The 16,465-nt window shown below is 40.2% G+C and overlaps 1 protein-coding gene across 12 annotated transcripts in view; it reads right to left on the minus strand.

The window, feature by feature from the left end:
• TIAM1 (TIAM Rac1 associated GEF 1) overlaps positions 1 to 16,465 on the minus strand; it is a 187,948-nt gene that overhangs the window by 6,809 nt on the left and 164,674 nt on the right. For 11 of the 12 annotated variants that reach the window (XM_079972007.1, XM_079972011.1, XM_079972000.1 and 8 more), the window contains 9 exons: positions 11,071 to 11,250; positions 9,846 to 9,914; positions 9,411 to 9,536; positions 8,005 to 8,113; positions 6,172 to 6,351; positions 5,047 to 5,165; positions 3,829 to 3,937; positions 1,791 to 1,849; positions 382 to 484 (listed from right to left, as the gene is read on the minus strand). In XM_079972007.1, the coding sequence (XP_079828133.1) occupies positions 382 to 484; positions 1,791 to 1,849; positions 3,829 to 3,937; positions 5,047 to 5,165; positions 6,172 to 6,351; positions 8,005 to 8,113; positions 9,411 to 9,536; positions 9,846 to 9,914; positions 11,071 to 11,250 (1,054 nt within the window). The remainder of the gene's footprint in view (positions 1 to 381; positions 485 to 1,790; positions 1,850 to 3,828; positions 3,938 to 5,046; positions 5,166 to 6,171; positions 6,352 to 8,004; positions 8,114 to 9,410; positions 9,537 to 9,845; positions 9,915 to 11,070; positions 11,251 to 16,465) is intronic. The other variant, XM_079972001.1, reaches the window with a different exon arrangement.

The following is a 16,465-nucleotide window of genomic DNA, read 5'->3' on the forward strand; positions in this document are numbered from 1 at the left end:
GCCACATTTGCCAAACCAAAAGGCATGGTACGCTAGGCAGTTGCTGTGTTTTTTCAGTCTTTAATTTGGTTTTACATTGAAGAGTCTGTTGAGGTTATTTTCTATTTTTCTGTTGTTGGAACTTGCTTTTATTTGCTCCATTTTTTGTATGTATGTTTTGGTACCTGCCTTGAATGTTTAGAAAAGCACAAAGGTTTTTAAGTAAGATAAACATATCGTGGATGTTGGCTCATATTATGGCTCTATGATCTGTATTGTTTTCTTGGTACTGTTGCTGTGGGTTGGTTTGTCATGACCTTTGGCTAGAACAATAAACTTACATTGTAGTAAAAAATAAATTAAAAACAGATCCAAACAGAAAGAAAAATGTTTGCTTGCTACCTGCGCTTGCCGGTGCCCGAACTTGCAGAGCTTCTAAAGGAATCATGTGACGGAAACGGAATGGGTCTGAGTCTTCGTATATTGAAGCCCTGTGTGATCCTCCCTATATAAGAGCGGGGAGAGAACCATGCCTATTATTATTTTTATAGCACTGACTTCACACCTGTGGTCTGAAGTATCCAGAAAAAAAAAGCTAATGAAACTCTTTCCTACGAATGTGTTTTCCCTTTCCTTTAGCAATCTATCTCTGCCCATTTCTTAAGAAATAATGTTGCTAGCCAGCACTGCATTCAGGTTTCTTTCATTCCACTTGCCTGGGAATGAAAGGCAATCATTCCTCTGTTGACCACCTCCCCATCCCACAGACCTGAGAAAACTTTAGGCTCAAATATCTCACAAATACTATTTGTCAGTTTTATTTTGCAGTGTGGTGTACTGTCCATAGTATACTGTTCGTAGCTTCTTCCAGATCTGGGAACTGGTAATGACTTATCAAAGGTCCGCTCAGCTTCTCTCAGCTAGTAAAGTACTAAGGCAGTGTTTCTCAATCTTTTTCAACCCATGCCCCCTTTTAACTAGCATTTAAATCCCATACCCCCTTCAAACCTGGCTCCCCTAATTATTTTATTTGAATTTTCAAAAGGATTAAAACACTCATGCCCCTCCGATCTACAATAGCCCCGCCAACGCCCCTCCACATTTGAGAAACACTGCACTGCACAATGCAAGGTGTGCAGTGCATTGTGTAGTTGCTGACTGCGTCCAAAATAGCAACGGCAAGTGCCTGCAATGATTCTGACAATGTCATATGAAATTGAGGAGAGCTGCTTAACATAAGCAACAGTTGTGCTCAGTTCCTTCAAAAGAATTGGGGTGAGCAGCACTGTCCACCTCAAGTTGCCCATCTGACTTTACTGCGATGTTGACCTATCCATTGGGAGGCTACCTTTGAAGGACAGCATTGTGCCCCTCAAAGGCATCCTGATTGCTGCTGTCGCCAGCTTCCCAGCTGAGAGGCAACCTGCGAGCACAATGCTATCTGTACACTTGGAGGGGTGGCATGCTTCTGAATACCAGCCGCTGAAACAAGCAGGAGGAAAGAGCGCTGTTACACTCAGATCCTGCTTTGTGGGTTTCGCACAAGCATTTGGTTGGCAACTGTGAGAACAGGATGCTGTACTAGATGGGCCATTGATCTGATACAACAGGGCTCTTCCTGTGTTCTTGAAGCCAACAGAACGATGCCTCTGGAGTCCTTCAAAGACAGTCTGGCTTCTGCCTCCACATCCCTTCCTGAGAGGTGACTTCACAGGTGTGATTCTGACTATCTACTGGGAACTGCAGGGAAGTTTCAGCATGTGCCAGTTTTAAATACTGATAGTGTTATTTACTGTAATAGAAAAACTTACCAATTTTTTCTTCTGTTTGGAGCCATCTTTATAGACAAGAACCACAGCAGTTTTGAATACTAGAGAGGGACCAAAATATATAGAAAACCAGTAATGTGTAGTGTGGAATAGATTGTTAAGTCAAAGTAGTGGGAAAAGGGGAGGTGGATACATTCCCACGTACATATCCCATGCGCCCAAACAACTAAGTTTATGCTTGGAAATTTCAAATGCTTATCACATCATCATCATTTTATTATTTATACCCCACCCATCTAACTGGGTCAGCCTAGCCGCTCTGGGCGGCTCCCATAATACATAAAAACACAATAACATTATCATTGAAATATTTTACAATAAAAAACATGGTTGGGAAATATTATACATATGTAATGCTGATACATTAGCTTTCAGAACAATCCTGCTAAGGAATATAATGATGGCAGGGGATTATGAATGCAAAACATAAAAGACATAGCTTATTAAAAATATGAAATAATTTATACTGACTAGAATAGATGCTGGCAAAATCAAGTGTCAGTACACTGTTTCCCCCCCACCCCAACTGCTACAGATATATTATTATACCTTTGCATGCAAGTATTCTAAATCAGGAGTGGGCAGAGAATATATCTCAATCTACCGGTATAAATCTGATTGGTTTGCAATAAATAGTCATGGATTTCTGACTTCCCCTCATCCTAACATTATATTCCTGAAATGAAGAAAGATTAAGGTAAACAGGAATGGGTTTAAGCATGGAAGGAGTGTGAGCACCATTCAGCTCTGATACCGAAGGCAAATTTATGGAATTTAATACTAAATTCATGTCTTTTGCATTAGGCTCTGGTTGGTGGATCTAAGCAAGGGCTCTAATAAAAAACGAAGCACATCTCACAAACCTGAAGTCTGCCCACCACAGTTCTAGATTATAGCTTTATATTAAAAACATTACAGACACTTAAACTGGTTATCATCAAACTACATATTGTGGGAATTATTTTTTGCATTATAATGGGATTACTCCAGAGCAAGCAGTTTAATGATTAGCAGTTAATTTTCTTGATTGAATAAGGTTCCTATAAGCAATCAACATAATAGTAGCTCATATATTTTAAAAGGACAAAATTCAGTGAATAAAGTCCCAGATATCCATAAGTTACAAAGCTAATGTATTGCTTCAAAAGAGGTTTTTTAAAAATCCATGCTGCTAATCTTATTAAATTGTCATGCATTCCTAGTTCATCTGCAGGCAATTAATTCTGCCACACTGCTGTGCTAAGGAAAGGAACCAGCATCAACATTTACATGGGAGTAAAATGTAGGCCAATAGCCCCGATGGATCTAAATTGAGGATGGAAGGAGAAACTAGTTGATCATGGTTAGACACCATTTTCAACCAGAGCAGACTGGGCTCCTAAATTTACATGACTGACACGTGAAGAGTAATTTTCAGGATGTGCTGATTCAGTTCAGCCAAAACCTATAAGCTCATGGTACCCATACCTAACCTACTCACAATGCAGAGGCGATTTCATGAACTATACATTCCACATGGCAGGAGGAGCAATTTTGGTGCATGGAAGTCCTGTGGCACAACAGACACTACTTTTTTTTTAGGGAAAGGTCCTTTTTCTTGCACTTACTGTTTATTGCTAAAGTAGTTTGCATTTAAGCACTGGCCTGGTTGTCCACCCCTAGCCACAAGGACTCCTATGCACGCCAAACAGCAGGGATAGAACACTCTGTCCCTCCCCTTTGCCTAGCATAAAAGCCAAGCTACAAGAAGAGGGAAGCCCCCTCCTCTGTGCCCAGCACAAAAATTTAGCAGGCTGCTGCAAGAGGGACACAGCTTCACATTTCTCTTCTGCCAGGCCCCAGCACTGTTGCAGGCTAGCAACTTTTGTGGGCTTATTTGCAAGGCTGTGTTAAAGCACTAACCTGGAATGGTAGGAAACTCCCCTGGAGCTGTGACCCTGGAAACAATCATTGGCAAATTCTGCCTAAGTTCTAAATGAAAACTATCATTTGCTTTGTTTTTTTGGGAAAAAGCACATACCAAATGCTGCCAATTCAGGTTCCTTTTTCCACTTCCCAAGCGATGTGGGAGGATTAAGCCAGATGACGGTGGTGTGCAAAAGTAAGTCTCCCATAGAAAGATCTGCAACCTGCCAACCAGAGAAACGCAGACAGAAAAGAAATGTCAGTGTGCTTTTTAAAAACTGGTTTCATAAAATTATCGACACTGAAGCATGCTGGTGAATTCTTGTAATGGGATTTTAAAATGATGGCTTTGCAAGTCTAAACAAAAGACATGATTCAAAAACTGCAATGTGTGTCAAACGAAGGCCTGGAGGAGCAGATCTGGCCCCTGGGCCTGAGGTTCTCCATTCCTGGCCTACTGCAGGCCGCATCTCCTACCCCAAATGGAAGAGAGAAGATGCAGTGGCTGGTGCTGAAAAGCAAGGCATGTGAATTTCATGTCCTCAGCATCAGCTGATGCTAGGAACAAGGCAAGCAGTTCCAATTTTAGGCATTCCTAGTATATTTAAGATAAAGTTTTTTCTTTGAATGATGCATGGGTAAATGTAATCTAACATAAACCAATGAAACCCATACAATTTATTGGCTAAGATTTCTTTGAATGACAGCCCTAGTCCAAACAATTTCCATTTTCAGCTTCCAGATAGGCTTTCTTTACAGGTATTAAACATTACTTTCAAACGCACCATTGGCCACATCATTGTTTCGAGGAATATAGGCTGAAAGCAAAGAAAAAGGAAACAAACCCAAGCAACCTGGATATAGAGATAGGGCAGTCATATAGTGCATGGGTTGGATAGTCATGTATTATTTATTTAATTTAATAATTTATAAACCACTTCCACTAATGCATCCCAAAGTGATTTAAAATATAACAAAAATATAAAACAGGTTTATATAAAATAGTTGCATATATAAAAACAATTACAACTTATATGTAACAGTTTCAGACAACAGCAACACAGACATAAAATCAGTTTAAACCCAGCACAGATATCATCTGGGATAAAGATCTCCTTTCAGAAGGCTATTTATACCATACCAACACAGTACTTGAATCAGAATTTATATAAATTGCCACCAAGGCATGTCTTCTGGAGTGTTTATGTGCTGTTTATAATTTGTGAGACAGTGAAAGAAAACAGAACTAACAACTAGAAATAAGAGATTAAATTCTTAAGTCACAAAAGATATATCATCCTTTTAAAAAAAACTATCAAGAACATGCCCTTACCTCTTTTTTGTCTCCTGTTTGCTCTGCAATGAGCTGGTCAAACACAGCACCATATTCCTCATGGATTTTCTGCATTTCATTAATATGGCTGGCAACTTTGTTCATTGTTTTAATGGCCACTAGAAGAAGAAAGGCAAAGAAACAGAAAGCAACGAGAGTAGAGATACCAGACTGCATTATTATCCTTTGGGAGTGTTTATCTGCATTACATTTCTACTGCATTTTTAGAACATTTAGACAATTGTCCTTGTGCTCTTGGTTTGCAACACAACACCTTCCATCACAATGTATTTGACCTGCTGGCCGGGAATAGGTTATTCTTTTTCCTGCGTTATCTTTTTATTATGTTCCTCAGTCTGCAGCAATGCTGTGATTTATCAGCCAAACAGGAGAGTTAGTTCAGGCTGGGCAGAGTGTGTGAAGGAGCAGTGATTAAATTTGGACTCACTGAACTACAGTCTTGATAGTACTGAGGGACAGTAGCTGTGCAATTTTATTTTTAATGAATCACAACCAGTTACGCGGCCATGCAATGCATACTACAGTATTGCACATACACCGTTTTTATCTACTCAGCAACACATGCAAAACTGAATGCTTTGCATGTGTTGATGCAACAGCATGACCACCCAAGGGTGTGATCAATTACAGAACAAAATGTGCAAGTGTTGCCCTGTGCATGCACTCTTAGAGACTATCTTCAAGCACACAGCTTCTCAATTAAGATCCCTAAAGTTTCCAGGGTGGGTTGACCTTATCTTTTCTGTACTGTGCATTGGCAAATCTGAGAACATGCAACAAAACATCCCTTTCTCCCTACCCCACATCTTCATAAGCAGGGACCAATTAAACCTCTAGGTGCAGGTTCCCCACATACTTTTAGCTATATGAACTCCTTTCAAGAGTTACAAATGTGGGTCACCTTGTAACATGTTAAGTGGCTCTACAGAACACAAGCAGGGTCCTCCTGGATTAGACCAAAGGCCTACCTAGTCCAACATCCTGGTCTCCTGCAGCTGTCTGTGGGACACTAGCAAGCAGGAGGCAGGAACATGTGACAAAAACAAACACGTAATAAAACTTGGCACACATTAAGCTTTAAAATCACACTCAATATCAGCTTACCATCCAGGTGATAATGCTCTTCACTGTCTGCATCAGTGAGGGCAAAGAGTTCTTTCAACAAAAGAGGGTACTTCAATATCCTCTGGATGGGTTTGATGAGGTACGACTCTAACGTTGATGAGTGTTGTCGTCTGGGATTCTGAGCATCCAAAAAAGCCTTAAACGCAGTGTCTGTCTTAGCTAAAGGATTGGAAATAAAAAGCAACTCTCAGGACATGGTGGAAACATTTCGCTTTGTTAAAAAAATATATATTATTACATATTATTTATCTACCCCTCTCTCTGCCTGAAGGTACTCAAGGTGGCAAACAATATACAGATTTACAGTAAGATGAATATTGTTAAATTTTAAGGTGTAGCCACCACCCACATGGTTTGTGGGGTGATAGATTTCTCAAGCACCATTCCAACAGGAAGGCAGGTGATGAGGTGGGTGGGGAAAGTGGTGAGAAAAATACCCAAAACTCAAGCATGGAAATGTGACTTCATGAAAATGGATACAGAAACAGTCAGTTGAATGAAGTGCCTATAATGGAATCAGCTGACATGCGCAGGGTTTGTACAGGGAGGTAAGGGAGTGCAAATTTGCACATGGACTGCATTTTTTTAATTAAAAAAAATCCATTTGGAAGGCACAAGAGAAAAGTATTGTTGGCTGACAGTATTTGAAGATTGTGGTATGCAGCTTCATGGGCAGGTTGTTAACAGAAGGCCTCTTCCCTTCCTAGGGCTTGCTTCCTGGAGGAGAGCGGGGCTGTGGCACAGTGCTAAAGCAAACACTTTACCTGCAGAGAGGTCTTAGGTTCAATCTCAGACACAACTAGGAAAGACTCCTGCCTGGAATCCTGGACAGCCCCTGCTAGATGGATCAATATTGATCTAGATGGACCAGTGGTCCAGCTTCTTCCCTGTAGTTTCCCATCAGATATTAAATGCTGTATTGCATAAGTGATTACATCCTCTCAACGCCATATGAACTTCCTTGGTTGCCACAAAGCTGATTAACGTTATATGACAATACATGAAGCAACTCTCCATCTCCTCTCCTACCTAGAGCTACCTGTCTCATCCCACCCATAGCACCAGCCAACACATACTCCATGTACACCATCCGTGATAAATATTCATATGGACTAGCAGAAAGGCGGCTTCATGAAATGGCTCCCTCTTTGGCCTCCCCCACTTTATATGTGCACAGACCTGTATCCAGTCCAGGGATCACTGGATCCCAGTGCAAAAATAAATTAACCTTACATTACACTACAGAACTCGCAACTTCCTCTTCCACCCACAAGTCATTCCTGATAAAGATATATATGCATTATGGATATGCAAGCTGTGCTGTAAAGGAACCATTTCCCTATATACATAAATATTTCATAGGAAACTTCTGTGTATGATTAATTTTGCAGGTAGCTATAAAAAAAAAATACTCCTCTGGAGCTTAAGAAGATGGAACTGCCTTTCTATCTAGTTTGTTTGGGGAAGAGTTTGCTGATACAAGCACCCCAGTTTCCAGAAGATGAATTACTTAAGCAAAGAGAACTCTGAATAGGTTTGTTACCAGCTAATATACAAGAGTAAAAAAGAGTTTTAAAGTGACACACAAATTGTATCACTCATCATCCTGGTATTAAACCTGTATTAACAGTTTTGAAAGACCTCAAAAGATCGCACAGCAAAATAATCCATGCCTGTATTCACAGGGCTACAAGCACATATAGCTCTAGCATCGCCCAAACCCTGAATGTAGTGATGCAATGTTACGGTTTGAGAGAGGCTACCACACAATTTGAGAATAAGGGAGGTATGTTGCATTCATATAGCTCTTACCTTTCACAAGAACTTTTGGAACTTTTGTATGGCTGGCACAAAAGGCACTGTAGAGCTTGAAACGATCAGCATAATAAAGGAATGACCCACCCAAGGAAAATAACACTTTCTAGGATCAAGAGAATGGAAAGCAGAGAATTTTAGCTGCTTTGTTTGTTTTTTAATAGTGCATTCAGACATTCTATAAAGTATACAATACTTTTTCTCATCCCTCCACCCATATCATACGACTAGAGCTTTTGAGACCAGAAGGAGAAGGAAGTTGGTAATTCAGAATACAAGGAATGTCTTAAGTATCAACCAATTTCACTGGCAAGCCTCAATTTCAAGCACGATAAGAATGTAAAACAAAAATCGCACAAGACTCCACTTAGAACATTTTTTTGATGAACAACCTTGAAGTGGGGGGCGGGAGGGGGGAAGGGCCACTGGAGTTTCCCTCTCTTCCTAATAACATCTTAAAATGAAATGTGAATTCGTAGGAATTTATTTATTTATTTATTAAATTAATATACTTCCCTTTACCCAAGGATCCCAGGGCAGTTTATAGTATTTACCCCCCTACATTTTGCCATCTGGACATTTATGATGGATGCTTTTGGGGACCAATAAGAAAACACTGGCCCCTTTGGAGGAAAGTGGACATTTTCATTTCTGAAGGAGGCAGTTCAGAAATCTAGAATTCCCTCCTACCTTCAGAGGGAATGAGGAAAGTTTCTGGGTAGCATCCATAGCAACAGACCATCAAAAGCTGCCTCATGAAGGGAGAGATCACTACCAAGAAACTGACCTTATTATTTATTTAATGCACAGCCCTACAAGAAACCCACACCTAGGGATCATTTACCACACAATCCTGCTCTCTTACTGAGGTCAGATGAAAGTAAAAAACTGAAGAGAACAATCTGCACTTAAATGATAAAGATTTATAGAACATGTACATATTCCTGTTTAGTAATGTTATAACCTAATAATAAAATATTTAAAACATTTTCCAGTTCCTCTGATACTGCTTCTTTGCATTTAGTTTTTACTTTTTTTCTTTACATTTCTTTTATGTATTATGTAATTCCTGGTAACAGGAAAGAGAAGGGTAATAAAGAAGTGGCTTTCTTTTCTGCTTTTTTGTCAAGAGCAAACAGAGTGCAGTTTATAGTTCAGATTTCCAGTGTTATTTTCTAGAAAATGGCACACTAGCCTTGCCTGAACTGAGGTCTTAAGACAATGAAATTTCTGTTATTTACTCTTCAACAAAAATACAAGTGAGAAACTGGATATGAAAACATCCTTATAGCATACTATGAATTGAATTAAATTAAATTAAATTAAATTAAATTAAATTAAATTAAATTAAATTAATGGAGAGTTAGGAGTAATGCTACTGATTAATTAAAATAAATGCTTACTTTAAACTGGTCAACTTTTTCAAGCTTTTCCAGATCTGGAACCAACCTCACCCCATCTTCAAGCGTTTTCAGGAATTCAACCTGAAATGCCACCATTTCAGTCAAATTTCCAAAGAGAACGTCAAGCTGGTGAGAAAGAAATAGGGAAACATGGGTTGAAAATTATTCCTCTCACATAAAATATGTAACAACACATTATCTTTACATTTTTAGACTCCTAAATGCCAGCAATCTGATTTTAGTATAAAAGTCTAATCCTGCTAACCAGCCTTTATTTGAACATGTTTGCCCTTACAAATCCTTGGCAATATCAGTCATCAGCTTCATTATGCTCAAAAATCCATTTCAGAATTTCACGGTTCAAATCTACACTGCATCTTGTTTAATTTCAGCCAACAAACCTTCCTGAATAATATACTGGGGAAAGTTCCATACCTCTTCTTGAGTGAGGAATGTTTCCTTTTGCAGAGGCATCAGGTATCTCTCCATTAGACAATTTAAATCCTGAAAGTAAAAGAAAATTACTTTAGCTGCATTTTCTCCCAATCCTAGAAAGTACAGGTTTAAAGCATCTTCCTGGAGCTGGTTTGCACATAATGTAAACAGAATTTAGCAAAGCGCTTCTCTGGTTCTCCAGAAGCGGCTTAGTCCTGCTGGCCACATGACCCGGAAGCTATACGCCGGCTCCCTCGGCCAATAAAGCAAGATGAGCGCCACAACCCCAGAGTCGGCCGCAACTGGACCTAATGGTCAGGGGTCCCCTTTACCCTTTAAAAGACTCAGGCATGTCTGATCTAAGCATTGGGCTCATACTCTCCCCCACCCCTCTCTTCATTCAGTGTGGCAAAGAAAGGTTTCTACCTTGTTAACCTTCAGTTGCAAAGAACCCCTACTTAGTGAACCATAAATTGTGGTAAAACACAATGATTGGTTAAACAAGCCATCTTAATAAACCATTGGCTAGGTTACATGAGACAGTAAACTAAGCCAAGGCTTACAAGGACCATGCAAACATGTGGGCTCCCAGAGAGCCATTTGCAGCCACTTAGCTCCTGCCAGAACTTTGACATCAGCAGGGAATAGAAGAATGCCATGCTCCACCAGGTTTGTGACTAAGAGACAGAAGCTTAACACTGGGGATTTCACAAATAATCTAATGGGAGTGCTTGCAAAGCCGAACATGCTTGGTCTTGTGAGCAGGATACAGAGGAGCAGCTACTACTCCACCTGATTCTAAGTGTCCACCACCACCACCCTTTCTTGTTCACCTCACTAAGCTTATCCAGGACTGGAGAAGATGGGAGCTGGCGGTGGCGATGTTCAGAGCACCCATGCCCTTGTGAGGATTACACATTCCAGCATCACTTGTGGGAAACTGAGGATTGTACCAATTTCCCCACAGGGATGCTAGGATGCGCAGTCCCAAGTGCTTTTCTGTGTCTGCTTCTTCCCTTTCTCCTGCATCAGCTAAGGTTTACAGGCCATGGGGTGGGCAGGTGAAGGCAATGGAAGACAGTGGACAGTCCAGTTGCCCATGCATTTTATGTGCAGGCTTCAGGGGAACACACACAAAGGATCAAGCCCCTTTCAGGGTGAGCGCATCCCTCCACACTGCCTTTTATACATGACTATTAAGCATTTCCCAAAAGCAGCAGTTCACCTTGACATATGTGCGTTCTGTTTCAAGGAGTTCACAAATAACCTTGCGCAGTTTGTCAGCATCGGTTAGCTGTCTTGTAGTGGCTTGCTGAGGCCCAGTAAATTCCTGAGGGGTCACACAAGAGTCAGACGAATTCATCTCATGAAGACTGCGACAAAAAGCAGCAACCTGTTCTGTGCTCTTTAAAATTAAAAACACACATATAGCCGATGTTATTTTCCAGAAACAATGGTGCCATCGTTACCAGTCCCACTGAAATGTCCAGATTAAGCTATCATCATTGTTTCTCCGATTTAAAGCACTTCAAATTACCGGGCTCTTCTAAAGCAAAATGTAGTATATTACATCAACACCATAATAATGCAAATTACACATGATTACTTTTCTAAAGGAACTATGCAATGCTGTACACAAGGTAATTAAAGCATTCTACAAGCCCAGTCCTGAAGCCTGCTGCACTAGGAAATAGCTGCTTAGGACAGGGTTTACCAACTGCTGCATCAGCATAACTTCACAAGAGGTTATATCAACAGTGCAGAAATGTTATTCAGATGTCGCAGTAAGAGAGCTGGCTCAAATGTCCAGGTTTGAGATGCCAATTACTGAGATATTCACACCCTTAGGAGTTTGCTAGAATTGCGTGACACAAGATTGTTCCCAGGAGGCCAAGCAGAGAAGACACTGAATATGCCTTTTATTTTAAACTGACAGGTTTTACTACCACCCGCTTGTTTACCTCATTTGCCATTTTGTTGTTTCTGAGGGAAAGGGGCACGATGGCACTCCACAAAAATTGCCCAGCTGCGCCGCTATCTGGACAGGGATAGACTAATTTCTGTTCTCTATGCTCTGGTAATCTCTAGGTTAGATTACTGCAACATGTTATATGCAGGGCTGCCTCTGAAGACTGTTCAGAAACTTCAACTGGTGGGGGGGCCACTAGGGGCGCATTGGAAGATGGCCGACAATACCATCTCTCCGACCCACACGGGGTAATTAAGAGGCTGTTATGGGAGTAGGCAGCCTCCCTTGTTGCCCCAAGGAAATGGGGAACACTGCCCTTGCCTGCTGTGCCCATAAATCACCCCATAATTCGAAAGAAGGGGGTGAGGGCCCTAGGCAGAATGCCCCCGTGTGGACCTCGGCTCTCCTGGACGCTGTCTCTGATCGCGCACTAGCTGCAGCAATTTGGAATAATTAATTACAAAAGAAGCAAATGCACATATTTCAAGTGAAGAAGGGGAGTGAAGTCTGCTAATTTAAGTGACCTCTGCGAAAGAAGACGACGGGTTGGAGAAACAGGAATATTTTACAATGAAGATACACCAAAGGCTGGGTATGTTGACAACGGGACTGAACGGGACTGAACCTTTTTTACTTTCCTTCTATGTGATTTACAAGAACCCCTCCTCATTAGAATCGTCGGTTGAACTGACCCAAGCAGGATGATTAAGGTCTGTGTGGAGATAAACTTTAACCAAAAGTATGCTTTATGGAGATCGAGAAGCAATAAGAGCTTTTGGAATGGCGCAGCAATTAATTCGGAGTCGCCATCTTGCCAAAGGATTTATAGCCGGGAGGAGGAATGGACCTGTTTTCAGACTGCATTCCTGGTGAATATCCTCAGAGGTTTTGAGAAAGGAGGCAGATTGGTGAAGATTAATGACGCTAAGACTGTTTTGATGTATGGAAGTGATGTTATATGGAAAACGTCTGGATAAAAAAAATAACATCCACGCAGGATTACAAACTGTTCTAACCAGCTTGTGGAGACTATCAGAGGTCACAAAGAGAAAGGAAAAATATATGAAAATAACAACAAGAGATGTGGAAAAACAATAAGAAAGGACTGGATAGTACTGTGAACATCATAAGGTTAAATTTGTGGACATTAAAACAGCAGTAAGAAGCAAGAAGTTGATTGGATCCCCTTCGGAACTTGAAATATGGGTAGCCCCAACAAAAATTTAAAATTCGGCTGTGTAATTTGGAATTTATGTAATTTGGTTTGATTTGATGTGATTGGTCGGTTAATAAAAAATTATTCTTAAAAAAAACCCAGAAACTTCAACTGGTATAGAATTGCCAGGTTGCTCAGTGGGAGAAGACAATTTCAGCATATTACACCAATTCTGGTCCAGCTGAACTGGTTGCCAATTAAGTTTCTGGGCCCAATTCAAAGTGCTGGCTTTGACCAATAAAACCTTAAATGGATTAGGACCTCACTGAGGTGGCTATCCATTTGTGCAATGCTCTCCCTAGGAAGGCTCATCTGGCACCATCATTACTTATCTTTACATGCCAGGTGTTTGTTTGATTAACCTTCTATGGCTTTTTAAATGTGTTGGTGGGAGAAGGGTTATTGATTTATGTTATGAGCTGTCCTGTGAACCTCAAATGAAGAGCAGTATACAAATTTAATTAATATGACGACAACGACTACAACAGAAAGGTCCAGAAGAACTGACAATAAACTAGACTGTTGCTGACCAGAAATGTCAATTAGAGGGTTGGAAGCTTGTAGCCACTATCTGATATCAAGAAAACCGAAGAAGGGGAGTCTCAAAGCAAGAGTTTCTACACAGCCTATTATTAGCTGATAAGCTCAAGAGCAGGAAAGCACAACACATACAGGACAGTCAGTAGAGCATGAGACTCTTAATCTCAGGGTTGAGGGCTGAAGCCCCATGCTGGGCAAAAGATTCTTGTATTGCAGGGGGTTGGACTAGATGACCCTTGGGGTCCCTTCCAACACTCCATTTCTACGATATGCCAGGAGAGTAAACAGGAGCATCTTGGTTGGGGGTCAAGGAATATGGAGATCTGAACTGGAAGGGGTGTTTCTGGTTCCAGTCCTTAGAAGAGGGAAATGTATCCTAATTATCCACAGATCATGAGGACCAACTGAACCTCTCCAGCTACCATATGACCCTTGGAGAGCATATCAAAGGCATGTAGGAAACCAGAAAGCAACTGAGTTTGTTTATTGGTATGTGGGATAGATAAGGTTAGGTAATTTAAACAGAGACTTCAGCACAAACTTATTTTTAGAGACTCTCTCCTACTGAATCTTTTTAGGATTTAGCTTGTGCTAACAAAAAGCTAAACACACACACACAACACTGACCCAATAAAAGTTATATAGCTTATGAAAATATTATTTCATATCGTAATATGTGTGTGTGTGTTTATCATACAATGTGTATGTAATATACACACATATTCCACCAAGCTTGCATTTGATTGTGAAGTTTATGGTTTGCTGAACCAGAAACAGAGCTCTATTGCCTTATTGAATATTGTGTTTTGTTTTTTGTGTGATTTCCATGAAGACCAATGAATTTAAATACATGACAAAAGGCTTATGAGGCCAGAAGGTTTATAAGCCAGCAGGGGTTATATGGACATGCCTAACACAATTTTGATTGCTTAGAAAAAGGACCACCATGGTTGTGCAAATTGCAGTGGTCACCCATAAAGCCAAGCCCCACACAGAGGAACCGTTTAACACACAAGACATCAAAGCACAAACACAAGTTTTAAAGAGAACTACAATCATGGACTTATTGACAGGGCATGTCAATATCCTGACAAATACCGGTTCATAACCATTTTCAGAAGTTTTTACACAAACTTTTCTATCTTTAGACAAATTGCCTGTTATTATATCCAGAAGGAACAACACGTGATTCTTTAACATGCCAAAGATACAAAATACAACGGAAAAACAGTACATGGAATTCTTAGCTGCTATAAGCGTGAGCTTTCATAGGCAAGAATCTACTTCATCTGAGACCTACTTAATCACATATCTTTAAAGTTAATCGATAGTAAAAGCAATAATGATCTCATCCACTAATATGGATCTTTTCTTGAAAAATATGTGTATTAAAGATCAGCATTTATTACATATTTTAAAGAGAAGTAGTAATTGCTGGAGATCCAAACTGTCATTCACTTCGGTTGGCCATAATCTGCATTTTTAGGCTTGCAGAATTGGATGCACCCAAGGACCAATAAAAGCCACATTAAAAATGCTTTCCCCCTCCCCCCTTTCCACAATACAATAACATTTTGCTCCCCAAGATTTCTACCTCATCCAACTATAAAACAGCTGAATCTCAAATTTCACTGCTTATTTAATGTTATTTCAGCTGGATAACAAATTTCACCCCCATCTCACCTTGTGTGATATTCTGGTGACCCAGATTATTGCATGTTCAAGGCAAGACTTGGAAAATCACTCAATTTGCTTTGATAGCATCAGCCAATTATTCCTTTAAAATGCAGCATAACAACATAACATTCTCTCATTATTTCCGCTATATGGTAGATCTCACCATATGAAGCATATGCCGAAGAGAATCAGAAGCTCTCCCAGTGCCTTCATTTCTGGGCTTACGTTTAACTCTCCAATAAACTGACATCACCAAAACGATGTTACTCTGACAATACCATTATTCGCCATTTTCAGCAATAAAAAATGGACGGAGGGTAGACACACCCCACATCCAGATTTCTTGACCTACTTTACGGGTAAAAAAAAAAATACATATTCTCATTCCAATTCATAGTATTTCTGACTGCTGGATACCTTCTTGCATGCTAATGAGAATGGGCAGCTACCGGATTCCTCTTGTATTCCTCTTCAGACTTTACACGCTCAATAGAGTCAACTAGAATGAAATTCTCTGATTTAAGCTGCAGAGTCAGTCCTTAATTCTCCCTTTCAAGGAGCTTTCGAAAAAGTACTCAAGCAAGGACAGCTTAAACTTGAAAGGAAGAAGCAAAATCCCCGGTGGAAAATAAATGTCTATTGCCTGAGGCTCCGGAGAGCTGATTGGCTACAACCTGTGCTGCACAAGAATATTAACATTTCCAGAAATAAAGCAGGTTGCCAATTAGAAATCTTTGAAAGCCAATAGCTGGTAAGAAGTTTAGGTAAGATATTTTACAAATCATACTAGTAGACGGTGAGAGAACGTAATTAATGTGCTTTGAATGCAAAAAACAAAATGACTGTCCTTCATTGCTAAAATATAAGGGGGAAACATGTTCAAAATACTTTGATAATTTGAACAAAAATCATGACTCTTTGCTACCATCGCTAGCTAATTAACTGCAGTGCTAAGATACAGCTGCCTTAATTTAGATGAAAGGTAACAAACGACCAGCAGTTTTTTCTCCCCAAAAGGGGATTCGAAATCAAAATATCAAGTCAAAACAGGGCAGAGGGTGCATTTTACACCCACACAACCAAATCAGCACAGCTCATTTCAGGAATGATTAGTACAAAATATATTTGGCCATTCAGAGTGGGTACTATCCACACTCTAATTTAGCTTTGTGATATCATTATGTAGGAAAATTAGAGTTAACAGGTTTCCTGACAACT

The sequence above is a fragment of the Podarcis cretensis genome, assembly GCF_951804945.1.
Source record: "Podarcis cretensis genome assembly, chromosome: 4".
Classification (NCBI taxonomy): domain Eukaryota; kingdom Metazoa; phylum Chordata; class Lepidosauria; order Squamata; family Lacertidae; genus Podarcis; species Podarcis cretensis.